This window comes from Hyperolius riggenbachi, chromosome 10 (assembly GCF_040937935.1).
Source record: "Hyperolius riggenbachi isolate aHypRig1 chromosome 10, aHypRig1.pri, whole genome shotgun sequence".
NCBI classification, from domain to species: domain Eukaryota; kingdom Metazoa; phylum Chordata; class Amphibia; order Anura; family Hyperoliidae; genus Hyperolius; species Hyperolius riggenbachi.
The window spans coordinates 44,144,399-44,171,349 of NC_090655.1; the positions used below are offsets into that span (position 1 = coordinate 44,144,399).

General features: G+C 45.4%; 1 protein-coding gene across 6 annotated transcripts in view; it reads right to left on the reverse strand.

Annotated features, from left to right (window-relative positions):
• Positions 1–26,951, reverse strand: part of FAM131B (family with sequence similarity 131 member B) — a 122,258-nt gene that overhangs the window by 82,677 nt on the left and 12,630 nt on the right. For 4 of the 6 annotated variants that reach the window (XM_068258079.1, XM_068258082.1, XM_068258078.1 and 1 more), the window contains exons 2-3: positions 19,927–20,033; positions 9,843–9,902 (exon numbers count right to left, since the gene is read on the reverse strand). In XM_068258079.1, the coding sequence (XP_068114180.1) occupies positions 9,843–9,902; positions 19,927–20,033 (167 nt within the window). The remainder of the gene's footprint in view (positions 1–9,842; positions 9,903–19,926; positions 20,034–26,951) is intronic. The other 2 variants (XM_068258080.1, XM_068258081.1) reach the window with 1 other exon arrangement.

A 26,951-nucleotide genomic window follows, 5' to 3' on the forward strand; every position in this document is an offset into this window, starting at 1 on the left:
GATGATTTTTGAACCGGCTCCACAGCCCTGAGAATTAGTATCTATGATAGACCCTTCCGTGGATAAGGACACTGGTAAGTGCATAGACAGGAGAGTGGATGAAGCTGGTGCTTTTTCTCAGGGTGGGATACACCAGTATGTAAAACACACTGCTCAGGCAAGTAGTGCAGCAATTCTCCTGTGCTCTGACAAATCTAAATTAGAAAAATCTTTTGAAAATTATGGATATTGTGTCCTGGGTGCCAAACTGGCCTATTTGCAGTCCGGACCTGCCACCCGCTCACTACAAACATTTGGTACATCATGAAATGCAAAAATACAAATAAAAGGAGACTACAAACTGTTAAGCAGCTGAAAAGCTAAATCCGTCAAGAAAGGGACATTTCACCTTTAGAAACGACAGCTGTTGGTCTCCCATGTTACCAAACTACAATACGGAGTGTTGATAAAAGAGCAGGTGACGCAAAACAGATGTAAACATGTTGCTTTCCCATCTTTGTTCGGATTATCATTTAAAACGGACTTATACTTTTCAACAAGCAATAATATTTCTCTGTCAAGTCACTGTCAAGGTCTGACAATGAGAATCTTGTCTACGGGTGCATAATAATTCGCGCCGCTCAGTTCTGCACGGTGAGAACCGAATCACGGCTCACACCGCTGCGGCTAAACTCCGAGATGGCATTAAATACTATTCCCCCCCAGAACCCCGAATTACTACTACGCGCCCGCACAGCTGAGCATTGCTGCTATGGGGCGCCCAATTTCGGCGCTCGGCTCTCAGAGCCGCGCGCCGAAATCAGCTGATCCGCTGATCCGCTTGCCTAGAGCACCAATCTGCCCCGAAACGGTTCTGATGGGGTGATCACTCTATACCTGCTGACCAGGTTCATCAGGCAAGTCAGAGTAAAAGACTGTGAACCTGACTCCCGAAGCTTATAGCCCTAGTTCATCCTTCTGGATATTTAATTTCTAGTACAGGTAAATTGTACACTACACCATTACTTGCACAACCCTCACATTTGATGCATCTCTTCCTTAGAAATTCCCTTTGGAAATGTCAGTCACATGATGACTCACAGATCTGTTTATAAAGTATAGAGATACCTATGATGCCTTTCTCCTCCATGAACCTACAAACACCCGCCAAACCGCACTGCAAGTGTGCTGGCTGGCCCAGATGTCACTTCTCCCGTAGTTCCTTTGCTGATCGTAGGTAGCTACAGGTGGCCCTTAGTGTTAGATAGCTAGTGAAACCTCAGTATTAAGTAGCTGGAGGTGCCCCTGACTAAAGGGAGATCTGGTCAGTGGAATGCCAAGAACAATGTGAGTAACCTCTCATTTACACTCTCATCAGGGCTCTGATAAGGGAGGGAGGCACTAAGGGAGGAGAGCGAGCTGCCTTTCCATTATCAGGCGCCTGTAGGCACATGCCTACTGTGCCATATGGTAAATCCGGTCCTGATTATGGTATCAACATTAGAGGCATTTGTCTTTCTTGAACAGTATAGAGGAAAACAAGGTGATCTTTATTTCCATAGGATCCTTAACCTCCTTAGCGTTACGGACGAGCTGAGCTCGTCCAGTAACGCCGCTGCCCACCGCTCCGGCCCTGGTGGGCCGATTTGCTCAATTTTTTTTTCAAACACACAGCCAGCACTTTGCTAGCTGCGTGTTTGTTTCGATCGCTGACGCTCGCCTCCGATCTGCCCCTGCGAAAGAGGCCCCCCCCCCGCAGGCCCCTTGCGCAGCCTGGCCAATCACCGCCAGGCTGCGCTATAGGGTGGATCGGGACTCCCCCTGACGTCATGACGTCATCGCGATCATCGCCATGGCGACAGGGAAAGCCTATATAGGAAATCCCGTTCAGAACGGTAATAGTGCCGGCGGCGATCGGAGGGTACGGGAGGACGCCGCAGGGAGGGGGGAAGCATGTAGCTAGCGCTAGGCTAGCTACATGTTAAAAAAATACCTTCAAAAAACCCTCCCGCGGCCGTGCGCCGCAATGTTTCAGAACACCAGGGAGGTTAATGACTGAGATCACACACACACATGCAAATTGCATCACAACGAGCTCGGCCAATGTGAGTGTATTGGGGCAGATTGCTGTGTGTGTGCATGTATATCTGGAATGACAGAGATAACTCTCTAAATTGCAAAATGCATTGTTTTTAAGGGTTGGGTATCTTTAGGGTTGTTTTTACACCCAGTTGATCAATAAAAATTGTACATTTATAGTCAGATGAGTGGAGGATTGAATACTTTTTTCGTTTGCTCCTTTTTTTAGACAGGCTCATTGATCTCTCAGTTCCTTCAGAGACACAATGAGACATAAATGGCCCCTTGCAGTCTGTGATGTGCTGTGAAATATGTCACTGCTGTGTGATAATCCAGGAATCAATATGTTTTCTATCTCACCAAAGCTGGAGGTAGAAACCAAGAAGGAAGCCAACAATTTCATTCCTGACTGCAACGATGTGGCATAATAGGTTCCACATAGTCTTAATTACAGAATCGGTGTCAAAGATTCAAGACGATTTGTCTTAACGTGACATTTACATATTCCTGCCACCGGCACTCATAACAAATGTCAACGGAAAATGGAAGGAGCAAATTTACATAGATAAACATCTACACTGAAAGCACTAGGAGGGCTGAGAGACGAGAGGACAGAATCTCCTGCAGAAGGAGCCATCGGATGCGCTTACGGTAAAACAACAGGGACCAAATACATTCGGCATTAGATTATGTTATTAGTATTATAATTTTATTTAGAACTGAAGCACATAAGATGGCAACTGCTAGAAGGAGACCTGGCATGAACCCAAGGATAACATTTATGGACTTATTCAATACAAACTGTGGAAGGAACAATGATAATACAGCTTTAAAGGACACCTGAAGTGGGAGGAATATGGAGGCTGCCATATTTATTTACTTTTCAGAAAGCCCCGTATAACAGGTGCAGCCATAATGCCCCCATGTAACAAATACGGCCATCACACCCCATGTAGAACAAGTACAACCATTACAGTCCCTACATGTACCAAAAACCGTCATCATGTCCCCTGTGTATCAAGTGCTGCCATCTGGTTCCCCAGATAACAAGTGCAGCATAAAAACTTGAGCATGTAAGCTGGTCCACAGCCAATAAGAAATTAAAGGTGCCGCCTGTCTTCTTTCCGACCGCTTTCACAATCTGGCGTCATCAGGGATTCCACTGATGACGCACGTTTTTATTAGGGGTTCTTAGTTCCTGGGTCTTTATTTTTATCTTGTTTTTTACAGCCTATACCGATTGTTTTTACAATAAACGGTTTACACTTAGAGTTGCCGTTTTTTGTTGTGTTTATATATTGGCCTTTCTGGATTCCATACCATATATTGGAGTGAGGGAGTGGTGAAAGTTTGGATCCATATCTGCTCGAGGTTTGTTAGGATTGCCACTGAATGCGAGACATACAACCTTATAATGTGGGTTGTTGGCAGCTGGTAAGCACCTCTTACTCTTTTCTGGAGATGGTTGGCCACGAGGCCATGTGAGGTTGGAATCAGTGCTGCTTGGATACCATTTTTCACTATCTGGATCTAATTTGGATCAGGATAGGATATCCGAGTTTAAAATGTTCCAATCCGGATCCGAATCGGATATAAGACCTAAGTATCCAGCCGGATTCTGATATCCGGATAGAAAACTGGTGACCTGAAAATGGCTTAAAATGCGTCCAAAAGTGTCTTCAAATGGCCAAAATCCCTTTCGGAGGTCTCTCTCTCTCGCTCTCTCTCTCTCTAGGCCTGGATGCCTTCGAAAGGGATTTTTGCCATTGAAGGTGATTTTAGCTTCTGCTCGGATATCTGAACTAACTATTCGCCCGGATTTCGGATTTCAGATGGGAAATCCGAGTTTGCTCGGATAGTCTATTCGGATTTTAAATAATATCCGAATTGCTATTCAAAGTTCGGATAGTGAAAAAAGTTCGGATTATCTGGGTATTTCGGATATCCAAAATCTCGCTGAGCACCACTGGTTGGAATATCATCGTGGTGAAGTTTAATTGATTGTATTTATTCCTCTTTGATCTGCGCCGACTTCTTCATAATAATAACATATTGTGTTATACAAGATTTCGTGGTTGTTGCACTGTCCCTGCCAGTAGCGTAGCTAGAGATTATGGGGCCCCATAGCAAAACTGTCATGGGACCCTTAGATGTAGGTACTCTCGAGCAATGCAACCTGTACCTACGCTATGGATATAGGTTGATTGGGCAATTTACATTCCCGTGCAATCTACACTACACACAGTCCATGGGCACTGAGACAAAGGTAGAGGGTGGACGCAAGAAAGTAATTAGTGAATACATCAAGTACTACCTGGGCCCCCTCTGCTCCAGGACCCCATAGTGGCTGCTATGGCTATTGCTACACCCTTGCTCCCTGCCATAGCAAAAAGGTTTTGTCCATCTCATTCCAGATTGTTTTATCCTCAATAAACACCCATCCTCTACCCACCTCATCACACTGTGTTATTCATCCTATTCTATGTGCAACATTGGTGCTGGTAGGAATGTGGACGATCACATAATTGGATTGGAGACAATCCTAACTGGAGTCCACAGAGAGAGTCTGTGAGTTGTGACACGAGGGATGTCTCTCATACATGTTGCTATACGAGAAATGACACAGCTACTCCATCTTTAAAAAAAAAAAAAAGGGACAAAAAGATAATAAAAATTATGCGTCAGAACAAGGACGTTGGAGGTAAACCTATAAATGAATCTTGGACATCGACCGACACTCTCAATTTCCGACTCTTTTTCATCCTGTGACAGTTTGATGCACGAGCCGTAAGCTGTACGACGTCAAAGTAATTGCCAAATGCCAAGCTGCCAATATTGGAGTGTAATACCAAGGTGATGTATTCTGTGAGAATACTAATACAACGGCTGGGGGTGTAAGAGTCCCACTGCTCCTACCATAAGGGACAGACAGGGGGGCAATATGTGAGCAGGGGGGGGGGGGGGTGCTGATTCTGGGGCAACCAAAAGTCTGACAGGTCAGAAAACTTGGGGGGTGTTTATTCCCTTGGCAATGTGGGTTTACTGCATGTGTTAAGGAGGGGTCTCTGAGGTTTCACACACATGCTAGATGGTTATTGATGGCTGTTTGCGGCTTCCTCTGCTAAGAATTTAGCACTTGTACGTTGGTTCTGATTTGTCAGCCATAGATCCGGCCTGCTAAATCATCTCTTATTCTCCTCCTTACAGCTCCTGCTTTGTCGTCCGCCCTGCTCTCTATTGACATTATATTAAACCTATTTCCAGGATTTTTATTTTTATTTATTTATATTTGATTTATTTTTACTAAGCCCTGCGACCAACCACTAATTAACATGTGTTCACTCACCCCCTAAACACCACTACACTGCAACACCACCATCTCTTCAACTTCAGGGACAATTTGATGCCACCACCCAACAAGGTCACTCCAACCTTCTTTAACGCTTCCATCCTCCAACCAGATCCCAAGAACACATGCATTGGTCACACCACTGTCCCCCCACCCTGTCCCATTGACAAAACTACCCCCATTTTAACAGCCATGCATGTCCTCTAATCAACAATGAAGGTAGTGAGTGAGTGAGTGAGTGAGTGAGTGAGTGAGTGAGTGGTGTGAATGCCGTGGCCCTTTCCAGATGTCACAGTGGTAGGCCAGAAGAAGAATCCAACAAGAACTTAGATGGAAGTACCAGCATGACGTCATTGCTCAAACAATTTTGAACCCCGGTGAGTATATGGAAAGGTTCTGGGGAGGTGTCACCCTTGGGTTACTTAGTGGGTGGGGGTACGGATAAATCTGGATACAGGCTTAGTTTTAGTTTAGTGATGTCACTAAGCGTGCGTAGGTGATGATGTAATGAAGCATATAAAACACAGAGGTGTCTCCTAGCAACTGACTCCCCCTATGGCTTCCTATATCATTTAGGGGTTCTGCTGGTGACATCTCCCCACTGGAATAGCCGGAAACCAGTCTTACCACTACCGCTGCACCACACAATCAGAAATTAAACTCCTAACGGAGATAATATGGGGCTCTTCTCACAACATCCATGGATCATTGTTGGTTCTTGGAAGCCAGGAGTAGAAAGCCTCCGTAGGTTTACCAAGAGATGGAAGAAACCAGGAGGTTTAGCTTATGAACAATCAATCCTCAAAAAGAAGTCACCCTTCAAATGACCAGAGAGAGGGCCTCACCAATAAGCACATAACCTCCAAATGCCCAGAAGCAAGATATGCGATGGATGCGAGCATATCAAAAACACTTCATTATATATTATAGGAAAAGCGAAAAGAAGAACATCAAAAAAACAGCCTGGAGCCAACGGAACTGAACTTTGCATATTTGTCTTCTTGTGGCTACAGATGGAGCTGAGGAAGAGCTACTGCGAAGCTGTCCACACAGATAAGAAAACCAAGTTCTATATATATCTGACAGATTAAGAATGTACGGTATAAAAGTCATGTCATGTACACCCAGTAAAAAGCAAACGCTCATAAATTAGTCTTACTCAACCACAATTTCACGCAGAGATACAAACGTTTTTTAAGAATAATTGTGCTTATTACATACATGAAAAAATAGCCCATATACAGACGTATGTACAGTATTAGTATGCCGCCGGTGAGCTGGGCGCCGTGTAAACCAAATAACGGCTCACCCTGCTGGCACGTAAATCTCCGGTGGCATTAAATACTATTCCCCCTCCAAGTCATAGAAACTCAGAGGGAGGAGTAATTCAGGGTCTAGCGATTGCTGGATCCCCAAATTATGCTTGCGCAGGGTGCACACTATAGCATTAGGGCCCGTTTCCACTGTACGCGGTGCGATGTGGCTACATACCCGCATCGCACCACGGCTGAACTGTAACCGATGCACAGCAATGAAACGGTTTCCACTGCGTGCTGGTTATGCGGAGCGATCCAAAAATCTGCAGCATGGCCGCATCTGCCTGGGATCGGGAGATGCAGAAGTGATGCGACTGCAAGCGGAAGAGACGCGATGCGGCTAGGTAGCCGCACTCGCATCACTTTGCAAGTGGAAATGGGCCCTAAGTGCTATTGTGGCGCCCAGTTCATGGGCTCAGCCCCTGGTGCCACCCGATTCCTGTGGGGATAAACAAAGGAATCCCCCTATGAGGGGGAAATAACAGCGCTCTAAGCCCGTATTGCTCACCTCCACACCCGATAATGACCTGAGGAAGTGGGGTACACCCACAAAAATGCATCCTCCTTTAAGTGTACAATAAATTATACTTTTTTTCCTGTATTATTGTCCTTTAGTAAAGTAAGCCACATAATATTTAAACTGTTTTTGTTTTTTTTGTTTTTTTATTGGGCACCCCTCCATCCTTTTGCCACTAGAGTATGAGGTTGTACATGCACAAGAACTGGAACTGTAGATCACACACATTAAAAACACAAATTAGAAGTGAACCCACAATGCAAGGGCCGAGAAGTGATACGTTGCCTCTAGTGGGATTACATTACGAGGTGGTGAAAACCAAGACCTTTAGCGGCATGCAGTGCAAGATCATCAGTGCTGTGCAGGTGCAGTCCTCATTCATACCGACCAACAAAGCCATATACCGTGTAAACAATATGAACAAAAGCTAGGCAAATCAACCATTTATAAAGCAGAGATGGGGCTGTGAGTCTACACTGGAGAAGTGGTACTGTGCAGACCTTTAAACATCCGAGAACCTAAAAATTGGTTTATTTATTCAGTTGTCCTGTGAATGGTGGTTTAAGAGGCTCCCTCAATGGTCCTACCAGTTCAAATCTACTTTAAAATTAAAGAGAAATTGTAACCCAGGGTGCAAAGTTGTTGCTTTTTCTTGATCCACAAGATATAAGGGACATTGGTAGAGATCCACGTTCTGTTACTGCTCCATTTATTTAAACTAGAATGAGCATTTTACATGGAAAAGACTAGTGGTTCTTTTTTTTTCTTTTTTGCAGTTATGGCGAGATAGAATGCTGGCTGTGGTGGTGCTGAAATTGACTGGGAATTGGCCTGCGGTGTGTGGGCAGCCAGCAGATCTCTCTCTAATCAGATTCCATCTGTCTCTTTGTCGAATTTGCCCATTATCACCAGATGTATGGCTACCTATAGACATTGCCTTGTTCGGGTTTGGTTGGATGTGAATTTAATACTACGTAGATGTCCTCCAGCGATCTCCACCTGACCGCCCCGTGCCATTCTCACTCCCATGCATGCCTACCGGACTTCTCAAGAGCCACCCCACCCTATGGAGCTCTCACCCCCCACCCCCTTAGACTCACCCCCTCCTTCAACCACCTTCAAGCAAGCTCTCAAAATGCATCTCTTTAACCCTCCTGGCGCAGTTTCTGAGGCTGCGTCCGCGAGAGGGATTTTTTAAATTAAATTTGTTTTATCTGTTAAAGCTAGCACTAGGTTAGCTACCATTGTTCACCAAGCCCCCCCGCACCCTTCTGATCTCCCCGATCGAGAGCCGCAGCCTCCCTAATGTGCTTCAGTCGTTGCTATGGCGACGATCGGACATGACGTCTGACGTCATCAACGTCATGAGCAATCCTGATCCTCCCCATAGCGAAGCCTGGCGTTGATTGGAGAGGCTGCGCCATCGCGGGATCCCTGGGGGGTACGTATAACAGCGCCGATCGGGGGGGATTGGTAGAGAGCGGAGGGACTTGGGGGTCAATGGTAGCTAGCGAACTGCTAGCTACAACGGATAAAACTATTTTTATTTAAAAAAAATCTCCTGGGGCAGAGAAATCCTTTTCGGCGGCTACCCCGAGTGTAGGTCGGGGTTACCGCCAGGAGGGTTAAAATGGCCTCCCCACCCCCCTCTACCGCACCTAAACTTTCTGCAGCCCTACCTAATGTGTCCTTCCCCTTTAGATTGTAATCTGTTAGCAGGGTCCCCCCGTGTGTCTTCTTGATCTCGTCACCCCACCAATGACACCCTTCCCTTTGACTGACTCGCACTTGACTTGCATGATCATGCATATTATACCCTGATTGCATGTATAACCTTGTGCTGTGTTGTGTAACTCTGTGCTACCTCTCTGTCTGTCACCCCTTGTTTACATTGTATGTTTCCCTATTTATTTTCCAGCGTTGCCTAATATGTTGACGCTTTATAAATACAATAAATATTAATAATAAATGTGCTCCATTTGAAGTGATACTGTGCAGTTATCCAGGCAAAGCATAACAACAGTGAAAACAACACAACCTGCAAAATATATCCAACACAACTAACACTGGTATCCACTTTATTGTTTGTTTGATATTGTTATAATAAAAAGAATATCGGTGCTAATGGGATGTTTTGAAGCTCCCCAGATATCAGTACAGTTAGTTACTCTTTCAAGAGGTCCTTCAAAACATTAGGAACATTTTTTGATTCCAAATCTTCATCAACGCGCTATATAAATACTAAATAATAATAATAATAACTCCCAAAACATTTTTGACACAATTACATTTTCAAGAGCTAGGTGCTGTGTGAGTCTGATCTCTTATCTGAGACCAGCCAATAAGGAGACAGGTTAGCTGTTATGGGAAGTCCTGCATTACCCAATCCAATGAAGGTGTACAGCAGCCGGTCCCAGAACAACTGAAGCATCTCAGCTGGTTTTAGATAAGACCAACTTTCACTTCTAGCAATGCAAGAAAACAAGCTGAGGGTGACAACCAGTCTTTCATTTTTTTCACCGAGTGCCTCCTTGAAAAAGAGACCTTCTAAATAAATCCCAGAACTTCAGTCATAAATAAGCTCTCAGAATAAGCCATTTACCTTTTTGCTTTTAGTCGCACTTTTTGGCAGGAAAAGTGCTGCTCCACAAAAGGTTTGGGCCTGTAACGGCAACAAAAGCCTCTCTGTGACACCATCCTGCTTCTGTGTGATGTGAACACAACTAACCATGGCATACAAGGTCATGCGATCATGTGACCCCTCCCGCATGCACACATGCAGTTGGTTGCAGATACCTAGAGGCCCGTTTCCGCCAGTTTCCAGCACTGGAGCCTTGGCAGGACCAGGTGAGAACCATATTCACTGGTTCTCTTGGAAGAAGGACTCTGATCAATTAACCTGGGCTACTGAGGGCCACATAGCTATTATTGTAATTTACACCTCCTAAAAATATTATGTCTCTCACAAGAATAACTCATTGCTACCGGTGGAGCCACCATCTCTGCAGTCTCTAAAATTAATCAATTAGGGATGGATCGATTTGAGCGCTGAGCAGGACAGGTTTCACGAAGCAGCTGGGGCCATGTGGCCTTTTGAACTGCAGCAGCTTCTAGTCAATTTCATCTCTGTTTGCTTTAAGTGGACTATACTTGTGGCAACGCCCCTGCAAACTCAGCATCAGTAAGCCTGTCAGTTCTGATGGCTGCAAAGCATGGCGTTCCATAGGAGGAAATGGAAAAGCTTTGGTGTGGCAATCTTGTGATCCCTGCAATTTTTTTTAGATAAATGTAAATTACAATTATATTTATAGGGCCCCAGGTGAATTTCCTGGAGTCCTCCTTTAATTAAAAATGTATAATATGAGCTGTAGGCAGGAGTGTAACTATCGCTATAGCAACCAGGGTCACTGCTTTGTGGCTCAGGGTTTTCGGTGCTCCTCCCCATCACACTAAAAACATCCGCTGACTCTAAGCTTAGCCCTTCCTTACCCTAAGAGAACTCTAACGCTGAGGCCCATATTTACTAAGGTATTTCCACAGATCTCCAAGAATCTCCAGTGGGGATGTCAGAAATTATCCAGCAAACTTGAATAAGATTTAAAAAAAATTGTCTCTTATTAGGTGGTAAAAGCTTGCAAGCAGGTACATAGCCTAACAGCACCGGCTCCAAATGCAGAGATCTGTTGGCCTGGCCCCCCTCCAGTATTCCATCAATCATGGAGAGCCCAGTCCTGTACATAATTAATGCAGAGCAGAAGCGAAGCGTCGTACACGATCTGCTCCCAGAGGCATGACCTGCTCTTTACTCCAACTCATCGTCTTGCCATGCAGCCAACCACTACTTGGCTCAGACTGGAGCCACAAGGTGATTGGTTGCACAGTGCATTGAGGAGTTGGAGTGAAGAGGACATGTCCTAAGGCTGGGAACATGTATAACATGGGAAAATGTATAACAATCCACTGCCACACTGCATCGATGTACTGAACCCGTTATGGGGAGATCATGGGGGCTACTTTTAGGCCCCTGCTTGCAAGTCTTGTCCAGGTCACACTGGAACATCAAGGACCCATCTCACCCAGGCTTCCGCTTCTTCAGCCAGCTTCCCTCGGGCCAGAATTTCCGGTCCATCTACACCGGGACCACAAGACACAGGAACAGCTTCTTGCCCTTAGCGGTCAACTCTTTGAACTCTATGGACTCTCCTCACACTGTACAAAATTAGCGGTCAACTCGATGTTTTGTTACATTTAACTGCTGTATTTCTTATTATTGTTTGTATTGTAGGCCCTGTTTCACACTAGCACTGTACCTGCCAAAACCAATTCCGGGCACGACCCAGTCATGCTTGGCAAAATAAAAGATTCTGATTCTAGAACACGGTGAGGGTAGCTGAAAGGTTAATAAATTACAAAGCAGTTTTTTCAGTGTTCACTGGCTGCGCCCCACCCATTTGTTACGGCTCAGTGGGGGATTATTATTTTACACCGCCTGGAATTTCAGCGGCAGCAGGGGGAGCTGTCCTTCAGCTCACCCTGCGCTCAAACGATGGGGTGGCGTATTAATACGTACGCAATAAATTAGACTTACAAACTGCAGTTTCATGCAGGGGTCCACACAGACAGTTTTTTTTACAGAAAAAAGCTCTAGCGGTCCTCTTGTCATGGTGGCCCATGGGGCGGCGCTAATCACGCAATCGCAACTTCATTTGCCTCTCAGCAGCCTTTTATATAATCTGATATGATCCAGGTGAGGAGAGTAATGGTACACACGATGCAATTTGCCATCAGACTGATGGTCTAATCAATTATTTCCGACATTTCAATTTTACGATGATTTCTTTACAAAATTGATCAGAAAAATGATTTGAATTCAGATCAGACCTGTCAGAAGTAATCGATTTCACCATCAGTCTGGCAGAAAATTGCATCGTGTGTACCAGGCATAAGTCCTAAAAACCTAATAGATCGTTTTTAATGAATCTGGGTCACTTATGATATCCCCACTGGACATACTTAACCATCCTTGGAAATACCTTAGCAAATTCAGACCTAAGTTTCCATCAAAATGTAAGAAAAGGGTTAATGGTCTTACAGTTGATGGTAAGGGTTAAAGTGTACCAGAGATGGTACATTGGCCATTATTTAAACTTACCTGAGGGCTTCCTCCAGTCCCATGAGCACCATGGCTCGGCCGTGCCCACCCCTGCCACGCTCCCATCCCCTGGAGTGTTCTGCATCTGCACAGTGCTCCAGGGGAAGGGAACGTGACGTGGGGTGCATGCGCAGCCGAGCTGCCCGGATTATTGGGAGATATAGCGGCAGAATTGAAGGGCCAAGGGGGACAACGAGGAAAGCCCCAGTGCTCATGGAGCTGGAGGAAACCCCAGGTAAATATGAATAAGGGCTAGGGAACCATCTTTGGTTTCCTTTAAGGTAAGGATCAGGGCTATTAAGTTGTAACCCCACAGGGCTAGTTGCACCCAGAGGACTGACAAAGGACATAAGCAAGTTTGGGTGCCACTAAAATTTGGCTATGGGGTCTTTGAGTCGTAGTTACACCCCTGCATTAAAACAATTGCTTCAAATAGACAAAAAAAAACAATTCTAACCAAAGTCCATAATCTATCAAGATCACAGTTACCAGAGAAATGTTTGGATTATGTTTGTACTTGGTCTTTAGGATTACTGTAATGCACCTTTGTATAGAAAAAACTTGTTAAATTCACTTCTGCGATCAACCTTGGCAACCTAGAGGGGACTCTGCAAGCTTCCCTCACCCTTTGTTTATAACATATAAGCCATGAAACTGGTCCAGTCGGATGTTTGAAGCAGGTGTATTTCTAAGCACTGTGCAGGCAAATCAACGCCAATGTGTGAAATTCCTATATATTCTAAAGGTGTCACTTTTTAGCGAACAAACCCCCATATATTCCAATGGTGTGGTTTTTAGCAAACAATTTTATTTTCGATTAAAACCATCCAGATTTAGGCTGGTTGTACACCTAATATTATGGTGTGGCGACAGGGTCATATGCATAGGCCCGCCCCCCAGGCTAGTGACGTACTCCCTGCTGGGCAGGAAGTGGCTGGCTGGGATTCCCAACAGTCCACCCATGCATTCTGCGTCACACTGTGCTTCCATTGTGCACACTTGCTGCGTTGATCATTGACTTGCATGACTGCATAATTTTTAATGGGCAATGGCATTCAGGGGTAGCATCTGCCAAGGCTGCTCATTTAAAAAAAAACTTTTTGACTGTTAACTGGCGTTAATCTAGCAATGAAAGTCTTTGGAAACACCTGTCAAACACTCAAAGCACAGGTTCAACAGACATGTTTAAAGGGGCCCATACACTCAGCCGATTTTCTGGCCGACCGATCGATCCCGATCGGTCGATCGATTGATCGTTTGCAAATCGGTTGGCCAATCGACCGATCGATGGCCGATTTCGATCGATTTCGATGGATTTCCATCGAGCTGGCAGGATGGAAAATTTAGGTCGATCTGATGAGATTGCTTATCAGTTTGCATTGGCCTTAATGGAAATCTGATGGCAAAAAAATTCCATCAGATAGAATTCCAATAGATTTCAAACTGAAATCTATTGGAATTCTATCCTGGTAAAAAATGTTCTAAAAACGCATCAGATAGATCATCAGATGCATTTCTTATCTATCTGTTGCCAATCTGACGAGTGTATGGGCACCTTTATCCTATCCCCTCCTCTCCTCCCCCCACTACAGTAATGGGAATAGTCTAATATATTTTACAGAGCCTCCTAAACACCTTAATTTTGGTGGGAGAAGCAACAGGGTTCCCAGTATAGAGTTCCCCAAAGACGAGGTGGCTGTACAGAGCAGACTGAGACAGCTGCCCTGTCTAAACTCCGCCCACCCCCACTGGCTGCACCCACTCAACTAGTGGGAAACCAGCCACACACCCCCCCCCCCCCCCTCGCCTTCTGATTGGGAGGTGAACAGCAGGTCCACCACACCTCTCTTTGCACCGGCCAATGTGGCTCAGCGGGATCCTGGATTTTATCATGTGACCAACACTAAGAAACTTCCATGTGAACAATAAAATTTGCTTATCAGAGTGCCACAAATTTATGACAGCTGGGTTTGTTGTGAGTTTAACAAGTTTTTTAATTTTTTTTTTCATTTCTTTCATCAGAGATGCTCTTGAACAACAGCAACTGAATTAAAGCACACCTGTAATTTAGCAATGGACATAAAGAGTTTTGTTTCGTTGTTTTTGGCCTACTCTGTTTATCTGTCTCCAAGCATTCTGCGGGCTGCCATTGTAGTGAATGAGGTTAGGCTGAGGGGAGTTAGGTGTGACAGGCTCAGCACTGCTCACTCATCCGTACATTTAATAAAAATTCAACTCCTTGCAGCTGTCACTGTAGAATGGATATATAAAGGGGGGTGGAGCTAATAGGCGCATAATGTGGGTTATTCCATTCAAATCAACATCCCGTTTCAGCTGTCTAAAGTGAACCGCTGAACTCTCATATGTCTAAAGGTGGCCAAACACGATACAATAAAATGATATGATTTTACGGCAATTGGCAAAAAAACGATCAGTTGTACAGAAAAATCGAAAGCTTTTTTTTTTTTTTATTCGAGCAGGAAATCTGATCAGATTTCTAATTTTTTTTATATGGGTTGATCATGGTAAAGGTGATACAATTTTTTACATTTCTTTTTAGTTCAAGATTTACAATACATTTTTCTGATTGATTGTAACATTTGAAAAATCTGACCGATGTAACACACGGGTGTGTTCAATCTTTCCCCAATTCTGAAAAAAATGATTGAAAACCGGAAAATTACTTACGTCTCTACATTACAAAATTGTCAATCTACCACACACACCACGGGCTTGATTCACAAAACAGTGCTAACTGTTAGCACGGCTTTTCACGCATTAAAGTTCGCGTTGGCGAGAAAGTGAATTCATTGCGTGAACACGCCCGTTAACGCGCGAATGCAATTTTTTTGCACGCGATAACCGTTGTCACGTGAAATTTCGTGCACTTTTCACAGCGTGCTAACAGTTAGCACCGTTTTGTGAATCAAGCCCCATACAATCTTGCAAAAAATTTATCAGAAATTTCTACCACTCCCGAAAAATCAAATTTTCACTTGAATCAAGTAAAAAAAAAAAAAAAAAAAAAAAAAAAAGCTTCTTTTAAAATTATCGTTTTATTGAATTGCTGGAAAATCTGATCTTCTTATTGTATTGTGTGTGGCCATCTTTACAAACAATTTTTCTGTATTTGAAAAATCTGACCAATATATCGGAGGCGCACGTGTTCAACTTTTATCCAGTTATGAAAAGAATGATTGAAAATCCCCCACTCCCGATCAACTTATATAAAAAAATGGGAAAGTCGATCAGATTTCTCACTCAAATAGAAAGAAAACCTTTCAATTTGTTTTCAATTTTTCTGTACAATGAATCGTTTTTTATGTAATTGGTGTAAAATTGGATCTTTTCATTGCATGGTGTGGGCCTACCTGAGAGAACCGGATATCAGAACCCAGCATGGGGAGAAGGGCACCAGGAAATGGGTGCAGCATGTGAGGAGCTGGGAACTCAACAGACAGGAGAAGCTGTTCCTTTCTTCAGCATTCAGTATCGGGATCCTGAAATATCAGTTTGGGATGGAATAACCCATTAAAAAGATACAACTTAACATCATTTGTAAACACTTGACAAAAAGAAGAAAGAGGAAAGATCACAATGTAGATACAATGTGATCTTTCCCCTTTCCTCTTTTTGTCAAGTGTTTACAAAGGATGTTAAGTTTGTAGCTCATAACTGAGTCTGTAGAACAAAGGGGTCTGGACAATGTCTCATTGCCACACTGCAAATTTATAGGAAGCGTTTGTCTCATTCCTATTATGTACAAACCAAGTGCTTAACCACTTATTGCTCCAGGGGCGTAGATGTTCATCTATGCAAGTCAATGAGAAGTGAATGGGCAGTGAAAATATGGGCCTGACAGAGGATACACAAGTATGGCTAGCCAGGGCCGGATGTGTACTTACTGCCCAAAGCCACTGTCACCAGTGTGACCTCTGGCAGTATAGGTAGCCAGATGACCCCTCCCCCTTTCCCTCTAGTAGCCTGATGACTCCTCCCCCTCAAGTATAGGTAGCCAGATGACCCCTCTCACTTTCCCTCTAGTATAGGTAGCCTGATGACTCCTCCCCCTCAAGTATAGGTAGCTAAATGACTACCTTAATCCCTCCCTTTCCCACTCCCACCTTTCAGTATAGTTAGCCAGCTCGTCTCCACACCACAGTAGCCATCAGTGTCACCTCTCTGCTCATCTCCAGTGCAGAAGATTCCTCGTCGCCTCTGCTCCATCAGCCGCTGCTCTACATCTGTCCCTCCCACCCGCATCTCTCACTTGTGACTCACCAGCATGTTACCAGCGAATCAGACGGGAAGAGGAAGCTTCTATGCTGAAGGCGAGCGGAGATGTGAGCGACTAGCAGCTGCTATTCCACATCTTCCGCTTGTAATGCTGCAATGCTGCCCAAGCTCATAGCTGTCGGCCACAACGCCAACGCGCAGAGAGAGCAGGGTGGCTGCTGCACAGGCGGCTAGCAGCAGAGTACCGCGGTCAGGCACTCGCCTGATCTCCCTGCACTGCAGCATTTGCAAGCCTGCAAATGCTGCACCAGTTTAGCCTGCTGCTTTGGTGCCCTTGCTCTTGTGGCGCCCTAGGCCATGGCCTATGTGGTCTTGGCCTAAATCCGGCCCTATGGCTAACAGAGGATGAGGATGAACATGAATGGGTCTAGCAGGGGAAAGCATATAAATGAATGGGCCAAGCAAAGGATCACCATGTAAATGAATGGGCCTGGCAGAGGATCTGCATGAACATGAACGGTCCTTGTAGAGGAGAAGGTGGTACATGAATGGACCAAGCAGAAGATCAACAGGTACATTAAGGGGCCTAGTAGAGAATTGATGGGATCATGAATGGGCCTAGCAGAGTGTCCAGGTAGTACATGAATGGGCCTAGCAGAGGATCAGTGGGTATATGAATGGGCCTAGCAGAGGATCAGTGGGTATACGAATGGGCCTAGCAGAGGATCAGTGAGTACATGAAAGGGCCTAGTAAAGGATCAGTGAGTTCATGAGTGGAAAAGCAGAGGTTCAGCAGGTACATGAATAAAGCTAGCAGAAGGTTGGTGGGTACATGAATGGATTTTGTAGAGGGTCAGGTGGTGCATGAATGGGCCTAACAGAAGATCAGTGAGTACATGAATGGGTTTAACAGAGGATCAGTGAGTACATGAATGGGTCTAACAGAGAATCAGTGAGTACATGAATGGGCCTAACAGAAGATCAGTGAGTACATGAATGGGCCTAACAGAGGATCAGTGAGTACATGAATGGGCCTAACAGAGGATCAGTGAGTACATGAATGGGCCTAACAGAGGATCAGTGAGTACATGAATAGGCTTAACAGAGGATCAGTGAGTACATAAATGGGCCTAACAGAGGTTCAGTGAGTACATGAATGGGCCTAACAGAGGATCAGTGAGTAAATGAATGGGAATAATGGTTGATCAGTGGATACATGAATAAGGCCAGCAGAATATCAGTGGGTACATGAATAGGCCTAACAGAGGATTAGTGGGTACATGAATAAGGCCAGCAGAGAATCAGTGGGTACATGAATAAGCCTAGCAGAGGATTAGCAGATCCGTGAATGCTATTCCTGTTCATGTTCTTGCTGACCATCAGTTATTCCCAGAGGATCAGTGGGTATATGAATGGCCTAGCAGAGGATCAGTGAGTACATAGACGGGCCTAACAAATGATCAATGTGTACATGAATAGCAGGCTAAGGTAAGTACATGTAAGGGTCACGTAGCGATTCAGCAGTTACTTGAATGATGATAGCAAGGGATTAGTGGTTAGTGCATGAATATTAGCAGGCACATGAATCAGCCTAAAAAAGGATCAATGGGTACATAAATGGGCATAGCAGAGGATCAGCGGGTAACAAAAAATGGGGCTAGTGGCTGATTGCTGGGTACATAAGTGGGCATAGCAGAGGCTTGGTGAGTACACAAACTGGTCTGGCAAAGGACTATCAGCTCTACAACAAGGTCTTCAGCATGGTATCCAAAAAGTAGGAAAAATATAAATAAATACATAAAAAAATTGGTTTCAAGGGGGAAAGGAGGGGGGGGGGGGGGGGTGATGCCTTCTCTATGGCGATAAATAATTTGTAAACTTTTTATAAATAGGCCTCCATATTTTATTCTTGTAGAAAGACTTGAGGTATTTTACTTACTTAGCCATGAGTTATTGTTTTTCTTAGAGTTTTGAAGTATTAATTGGAATTCACCTTTAATCTGCCTTCATAAAGAACTTGCAGTCTCTCTTTATGTATAATTGCACTGGAGCTCTATAGGGGCTAGCGTACATGGGCTTTGGACTTAAAGGACTCACGAGGTGACATGATGAGATAGACACGGGTATGTATAGTGCCTAGCACACAAATAACTAGGCTGTGTTCCTTTTTTTCTTTCTCTGCCTGCAACAGTTAAAAATCAGGTATGTAAGTGGCAGTTCCTGGCCGGGTCGGGACCAGGTAGGACTCTAGCGTAACCCTCACTGATAAGGAATTACAGCCATAAACCACTTTTGTGGCAGTAAATGGCTTCTAAGAGCAGGAAAGAGATAAAAAGTGTCAATAGTTCATATATTCTAGCCCTGGCATACTTCAATTAATGTGTCATTGAGACAAGGCCATGAAACAGTAAAAGCTTAAAAAGTTGATTTAAATATAAAATAAAATTGTGGGATAACTTTAAAAGTCATTTTTAGAAGTAGGAGGACAGATACAATTGTTTATCTCAGTTTTTTTTTTTCCGCCTCGGATGTCCTTTAAGTTTTGTTTTGAATTTACAATGACTTTGCCAGTAGTTGTTAGCAATATTTGTGAGCGGCAAGCTGAGGTCAGACTGAGGATGAAAGCCAAGTTGACCAACTGATGTTAAAATGATGCTGGACTGAAGTCAAAAGACTGAGTACACAAGCCTTTGGCGTATTTTTAGTTTCCTTCCTTTTTATGCTAACTGGACCAAGGACATTTTGGAAAGTCTGAAAGACGGGAGATTCGGCTTTACTATTGCAGGTCTGAGGAACAAAAAAAGGGGGGGATGGGGGGAGGGGGCAAAGGAAAGGGAGGGGGGTGGATGCTGCACTACTCTTTACTTTTTTAAAGTAAAATAAAGCTGGCAAATGTGCTGACAGAGAAACACGATAGGCTCAATTTGCTGCTCATACCGCCAGGTGTTCTGCACAAAGGAAATTAATGCATGATTCACTGACATAGATACTGCTTGCAACATACATCATTAACAGGCAGACACAGAGATACACAAAGCGATATTAAGAGTAAAAGAGAGTGAGAGAGAGAGAGGGGAGGAGAGAGAGAGAGAGAGAGAGAGAGAGAGAGAGGAGAGCAAGCAGAGGGAGCAGGAGGGAGAGTAGGGACACAAGAGAGACAAAGACAGACATAAATAAATCCACCAATACTACATAAACAGTGACAGACAATGATAAGGATAAGAAGTTAACCCCTCCAGTTCCAGAAGACTCCTGAAGGACTCAGACACAGTTGGATATGCACTAGACAGAGCGGTACCTCATTAGATGGTCTGTGAGTGCTGCTTCCGAGGACCGAACTGTTCTCTATGGTTCCTTGGTCTGCATCCTTTAACCCTTTCCAGTCCAGTGCTGCCCCATCGCTTCCTGCGGACAAAGGAAATTATTAGAAAGAAAAGATTTGAAACTCTCCTTAGATTCCTCATAGCTGCAAAATATCCCGCCTCTCCCAAACTGACCATCCTACCACTCCCCCAGCATAACACATTGTCCCTCCCCAGCAGAACATCCTGCCACTCCCCCAGCATAACACATTGTCCCTCCCCAGCAGAACATCCTGCCACTCCCCCAGCATAAAACATTGTCCCTCCCCAGCAGAACATCCTGCCACTCCCCCAGCATAACACATTGTCCTTCCCCAGCTGAACATCCTGCCACTCCCCAGCATAACACCTTATCCCTCCCCAGCAGAACACCCTGCCACTCCCCAGCAGAACACATTGTCCCTCCCAAGCAGAACATCCTGCCACTTCCCAGCATAACAAATTGTCCCTCCCCAGCAGAACATCTTGCCACTCCCCAGCAGAACACATTGTCCCTTCCCAGCAGAACATCCTGCCACTTCCCAGCATAACACATTGTACCTTCCCAGCAGAACATCCTGCCACTCCCCCAGCATAACACATTGTCCTTCCCCAGCAGAACATCCTGCCACTCCCCAGCATAACATATTGTCCCTCCCCAGCAGAACACCCTGCCACTCCCCAGCATAACACATTGTCCTTCCCCAGTAGAACATCCTGCCACTCCCCAGAATAACACATTGTCCCTCCCCAGCAGAACACCCTGCCACTCCCCCAGCATAACACATTGTCCCCAACCAGTAGAACATCCTGCCACTTCCCAGCATAAAACATTGTCCCTCCCTAGCAGAACATCCTGCCACTCCCCAGCATAACACATTATCCCTCCCCAGCAGAACATCCTGCCACTCCCCAGCATAACACATTGTCCCTCCCCAGCAGAACATCCTGCCACTTCCCAGCATAACACATTGTCCCTCCCCAGCAGAACATCCTGCCACTCCCCAGCATAACACATTATCCCTCCCCAGCAGAACACCCTGCCACTCCCCAGCATAACACATTGTCCCTCCCCAGCAGAACATCCTGCCACTTCCCAGCATAACACATTGTCCCTCCCCAGTAGAACATCCTGCCACTCCCCCAGCATAACACATTGTCCTTCCCCAGCAGAACATCCTGCCACTCCCCCAGCATAACACATCCCCAACCAGCAGAACATCCTGCCACTTCCCAGCAAAACACATTGTCCTTCCCCAGCAGAACATCCTGCCACTTCCCAGCATAACACATTGTCCCTCCCCAGCAGAACATCCTGCCACTCCCCCAGCATAACACATTGTCCTTCCCCAGCAGAACATCCTGCCACTCCCCAGCATAACACATTATCCCTTCCCAGCAGAACACCCTGCCACTTCCCAGCATAACCTATTGTCCCTCCCCAGAAGAACACCCTGCCACTCTCCAGCAAAACACATTGTCCCTCCCCAGCAGAACACCCTGCCACTCCCCCAGCAAAACACATTGTCCCTCCCCAGCAGAACATCCTGCCACTCCCCAGCATAACACATTGTCCTTCCCCAGCAGAACATCCTGCCACTTCCCAGCATAACACATCCTGCCGGGAAAGGACACTCCCCATTGTCCTTTCCCAGAAGAACATCCTGCCACCCCCCAGCATAACACATTGTCCTTCTCCAGCTGAACATCCTGCCACTCCCCAGCATAACATATTATCCATCCCCAGCAGAACATCCTGCCACTCCCCAGCATAACACATTGTCCCTCCCCAGCAGAACATCCTGCAGAACATCCTGCCACTTCCCAGCATAACACATCCTGCTGGGAAAGGACACTCCCCAGCAGAACATCCTGCCACTCCCCAGCATAACACATTGTCCCTCCCCAGCAGAACATCCTGCCACTCCCCAGCATAACACATTGTCCCTCCCTAGCAGAACATCCTGCCACTTCCCAGCATAACATATTGTCCCTCCCCAGCAGAACATCCTGCCACTTCCCAGCATAACACATTGTCCCTCCCCAGCAGAACTTCCTGCCACTTCCCAGCATAACACATTGTCCCTCCCCAGCAGAACATCCTGCCACTTCCCAGCATAACACATTGTCCCTCCCCAGCAGAACATCCTGCCACTTCCCAGCATAACACATTGTCCTTCCCCAGCAGAACATCCTGCCACTCCCCTGCATAACACATTGTCCCTCCCCAGTAGAACATCCGACCTACCCTCAAAAGGGCATTCTGTCACTCCCTAAAAGAACATTCTGCTGTTCACCAGGAGAATTTCTTACCCCGCAGAACATCCTGCTCCTCCTCAGCAGAACACTTTGTCCCTCCCCAGCAGAACTTCCTACACATCATCAACAGAACATGCTGCCCTCCCCAGCAAAACTCCTTGTCCTCTCTAACAAAACATCCTGTCCATTCCCAGAACAGAAGAAGAATTAACATCCCTGTGTCAGATTTCAGAAACACTCAGCTTCGCTCCTACATATATCAATATTCCCACCTTCTATCTTTAAGAGTACTTGAGCCAAATAAATGGATCCCATAATTTCATTAATTTATTCAACCTGTAAATCTGCATTGAATTGTTCAGTCTGGCCACTAATTTCTCTCCCCCCACCTGCTTTAGGTGAAATATATATCGGTCTCTTCCTGTGGGAGGCTGAAAAATGTAAGATATAAAATATATAAATGCAATATATAAAATATAAATATATTTGTTTTTCGTGCTAATGTTGCATACTAATGATCTTGTTGAGCAGAATATTGACTCTGGCAGGCCCCGTCCACGGATGAGCTGGTTGACTATCCAATTAAATATTTTATAGATTCTCTTTGGGCCATAACCATAAATCACTGTTCTACAGGCGAAACATTTTTTTTGAAGGAGCCGATGGATCTTCTTCCCCCAAGATCGATTTGTACCTTCACCGTCCACTGACCCTGACCTGCCCACCAAGCCATTCAGACACATCTGCAATAAAATCTTCTAATCCTCACTGAGAGAATTTGTTCACCGTTGAATAAGGTTTGTCCACTCGGAGGTAGGGATGATCTACGACATGACATGCTAACTTTTACTACTTTGAAACTGGAATTTTGCCATTTGAAACTGGACTGGACTGCAGCTCTTACTGATTTGGACAAGTCCATTTTCAAACAAACACAGAACATTTATAACACGCTTTTCTCCTGACGGACTCAAAGCACCAGGGCTGCAGCCACTGGGAAATGCTCTATAGGCAGTAGCAGTGTTAGGGAGTCTTGCCCAAGGTCTCCTATTGTATAGGTGCTAGCTTACTGAACAGGCAGAGGCGAGATTCAAACCTAGTTGTCCTGTGTCAGAGGCAGAGCCCTTAACCGCTACACTATCCAGCCACTGCAAGTTCCAAGCTGCGTACAAATTGCAACTAATCAAGCATGAAGACGGAAAGCGTTGCAATTTATTGAACATCTCTGATCTGAAGGTCATTTGAGAAATCTAGTGGTCCAGCAAACCTGGGTCATACGGAGGACAATGTTTAACAAATCCAAGCTTGGTTTGCTAAATCACTTATGCTTCTTAGTCTAAACCCTTTGTAACTAGCATTAGTCAGTGTAAAATAAGGTTCACTGGCCAAATGATGCTAGCAGTTATCATTATTATTCCTTATTTATAAAGAAGGAGCATATCACATTCTATGGGAGCAGACAGAGAACTGGCCATTTTTTCACACTGCACTCACAGCCGCCACATGGTCAAGAGGCAGGAAGTGTTCAGGAGAGCACTTCCTGGTAACGAGGCTGCAGATCACAGAGAATAAACAGCAGGAAAACTCATGCTGGCTCACATCCTTATCAGTGAAGGGTACAGTCTTGTCAAGATGAGTCTTGGCAATAGAAGTCAAAGAGTTAAAATGACACTGTAGTGAAAGGGAAATAGGAAGGGGCGTACAAGTTTCATAGGTTGGGCCCGTGATCCTTAGTTACATCCCTGTTAGTGCGGTTAAACTTTAGTAGGAGCAACTGATTTACATGCTTGTTCTGTGTCAGTTGCTTAAAAGGAAATAAATATGCGAGCCTCTATATCCCTATATCTATAGCAGGGGCATTTTAAAAACGCAAGCCCTGCCTCTTCATTCAGTGCAAACCTCTGAACTTTTATAAAATGGAGAAGAGGAATACTTTTTGGTATATTCACCCTCGAGGGATGCTTTGGTACAGACTAGTTATTCCGTAACCTGGTGTCATCCACGCCAAACACCAGTATCAGGGACAATAGGACAGTAACACCTATAACAAGTGCAGCCATTATGCCCCCTGTAACAAGTGCAGCCATCATGTCCTCCTAATAGCAAGTGCAGTCATCATGCCCCCTGTAACAGGCACAGCCATCATGACCCCTGTAACACATGCAGCCATCATGCCCCCCTGTAACACATGCAGCCATCATGCCCCCCTGTAACAGGTGCAGCCATTATGTCCCCTGTAACAGGTGCAGTCATCATGCCCTCTGTAACAGGGGCAGCCATCATGTCCCTCTGTAACAGGTGCAGCCATCATGTCCCCTGTAACAGGTGCAGCCATCATGTCCCCTGTAACAGGTGCAGCCATCATGTCCCCTGTAACAGGTACAGCCATCATGTCCTCTGTAACAGGCACAGCCATCATGACCCCTGTAACAGGTGCAGCCATCATGTCCCATGTAACAGGTGCAGCCATCGTGTCCCCTGTAACAGGTGCAGCCATCATGTCCCCTGTAACAGGTACAGCCATCATGTCCTCTGTAACAGGCACAGCCATCATGACCCCTGTAACACATGCAGCCATCATGACCCCTGTAACAGGTGCAGCCATCATGCCCCCTGTAACAGGTGCAGCCATCATGTCCCCTGTAACAGGTGCAGCCATCATGTCCCCTGTAACAGGTGCAGCCATCATGACCCCTGTAACACTTGCAGCCATCATGTCCTTCTAATAGCAAGTGCAGTCATAATGCCCCCTGTAACACTTGCAGCCATCATGTCCTCCAATACCAAATGCAGCCATCATGCCCCTTGTAACACATGCAGCCATCATGTCTGCCTAATACCAAATGCAGCCATCATGCCCCCTGTAACACTTGCAGCCATCATGTCCGCCTAATAACAAGTGCAGTCATCATGCCCCCTGTAACACTAACACATGCAGCCATTGTGTCCTCCTAATAGCAAGTGCAGCCATCATGCCCCCTGTAACACTTGCAGCCATCATGTCCTCTTAATAGCAAGAGCAGTCATCATGCCCCTTGTAAACTTGCAGCCATCATGCCCCCTGTAACACTTGCAGCCATCATGTCCTCCTAATAACAAGTGCAGTCATCATGCCCCCTGTAACAAATGCAGCCATCATGTCCTCCTAATACCAAATGCAGCCATCATGCCCCCTGTAACACATGCAGCCATCATATCCTCCTAATAGCAAGTGCAGCTATTATTTTCTCCATTATAGAAGCATAGCAATAATGTCCCCCCATAACAAGTGTAGCCCAAGTATAGCCATCTGTCCCCAAAACATAGCCATTATGATCCCATATAGCAAGTGCAGCTAAAAGATCCCCCATATGGGCTCCCATGCAATAACTTCAGCCATAATTTCCCTCATCTAATTAGTACACTCATATATAATAAGAGGTGGCATCTGTTCGCCTTATTATAAGTGCATCCATCATGTCCAGATATAACAAATCATGACTCCTCCTGTATAACAAATGTAGCTATTATATTCCCAATAGTAAATGCAGCCATCATATGCCCATGTAACAAATGCAGCCATCGCGTCCCCTATATAATAAGTGCAACCAGCAGCCCTAATATAAGTTGAGCTATGATGCCCTCCCTCCATAACAAGTGCTATACTATATATCCCCCCATATAGCAAGTGCAGCCATTATTCCCCTCTGTGACAAGTGCAGCTATCACAAATTCAGCCATAATGTACACCTACAACCAGTGCAGTCATAATATTGCTCCCCCTACAACAACCATAATCCTTATGTTCCCCCCATAAGAGGTGCATCTATTACTTTCCCACAAAGCGCTCCTCCCCCCCACCCTGTAATAAGCACAGCCCCCTTTAACAAGTACAGCCACAATGTCTTTCCTATAACAAACACGGTCATAATGCACTTCCTTTAATAAGTCCAGTCATAATGCCTCCACTTTAACAAGGGCATCCATAATGTCTCTTTATAGTAATTGTAACCCTAATGCCTCTCTCTAACAAGCGCAGCAATGATGTACCCTTATAATGAATGCAGCCATGTTATTTCCACCATAAAAAGTGCAGGTTGCCCTTCAATGTAGAGGATGGTAGGGAGGGAGGCACAGAGGTCTGGGCATTATAAATAACCCTCTGTGGCTCTACAACTCTTGTCTCCCTCCCCCCTCTCTTGGCACTTGTCACCTTTCATGGTGTTGACCATCAACATAAACAGATGGACATCAGGGCTGAGGGGCAGGAGGCAGCATCCCTTTTTTCCCTACATGTGTTGGTAAGGGAAATAAAATAGGGAGCAGCAGATAATAGTGAGAAAGTCCTAGTTACCCAACTACCCTGCTTTTACTGTGTTTTCCTGAAATTAAGACATCCCCCGAAAATAAGCCCTAGCAGGAATTTCAAGTATTCTCGAAATATAAGCCCTACCCCGAGAGTAAGCCCTAGCGACAGTAAAGGGGAAAAGTATGGCAACCTGTGTTATTACTGGAGCCGATGGTCTCACGGGCGGGACCATGGCTCTATCATCGGGCCAATCACTGCACTCGCTGCTACTCCATAGGCTGAAGCTCTGGGACACAGCAGCATGGAGCTGGGGGAAAGAAGAGGATGCAGTGGGACATCAGAAGACAGGGGGGACAGCAGGGCATGGAGCTGGGATAGGAGGAGGATGCAGGAGGACATTGGAGGACACCAGAAGGACATGGGGGGACAGCAGAA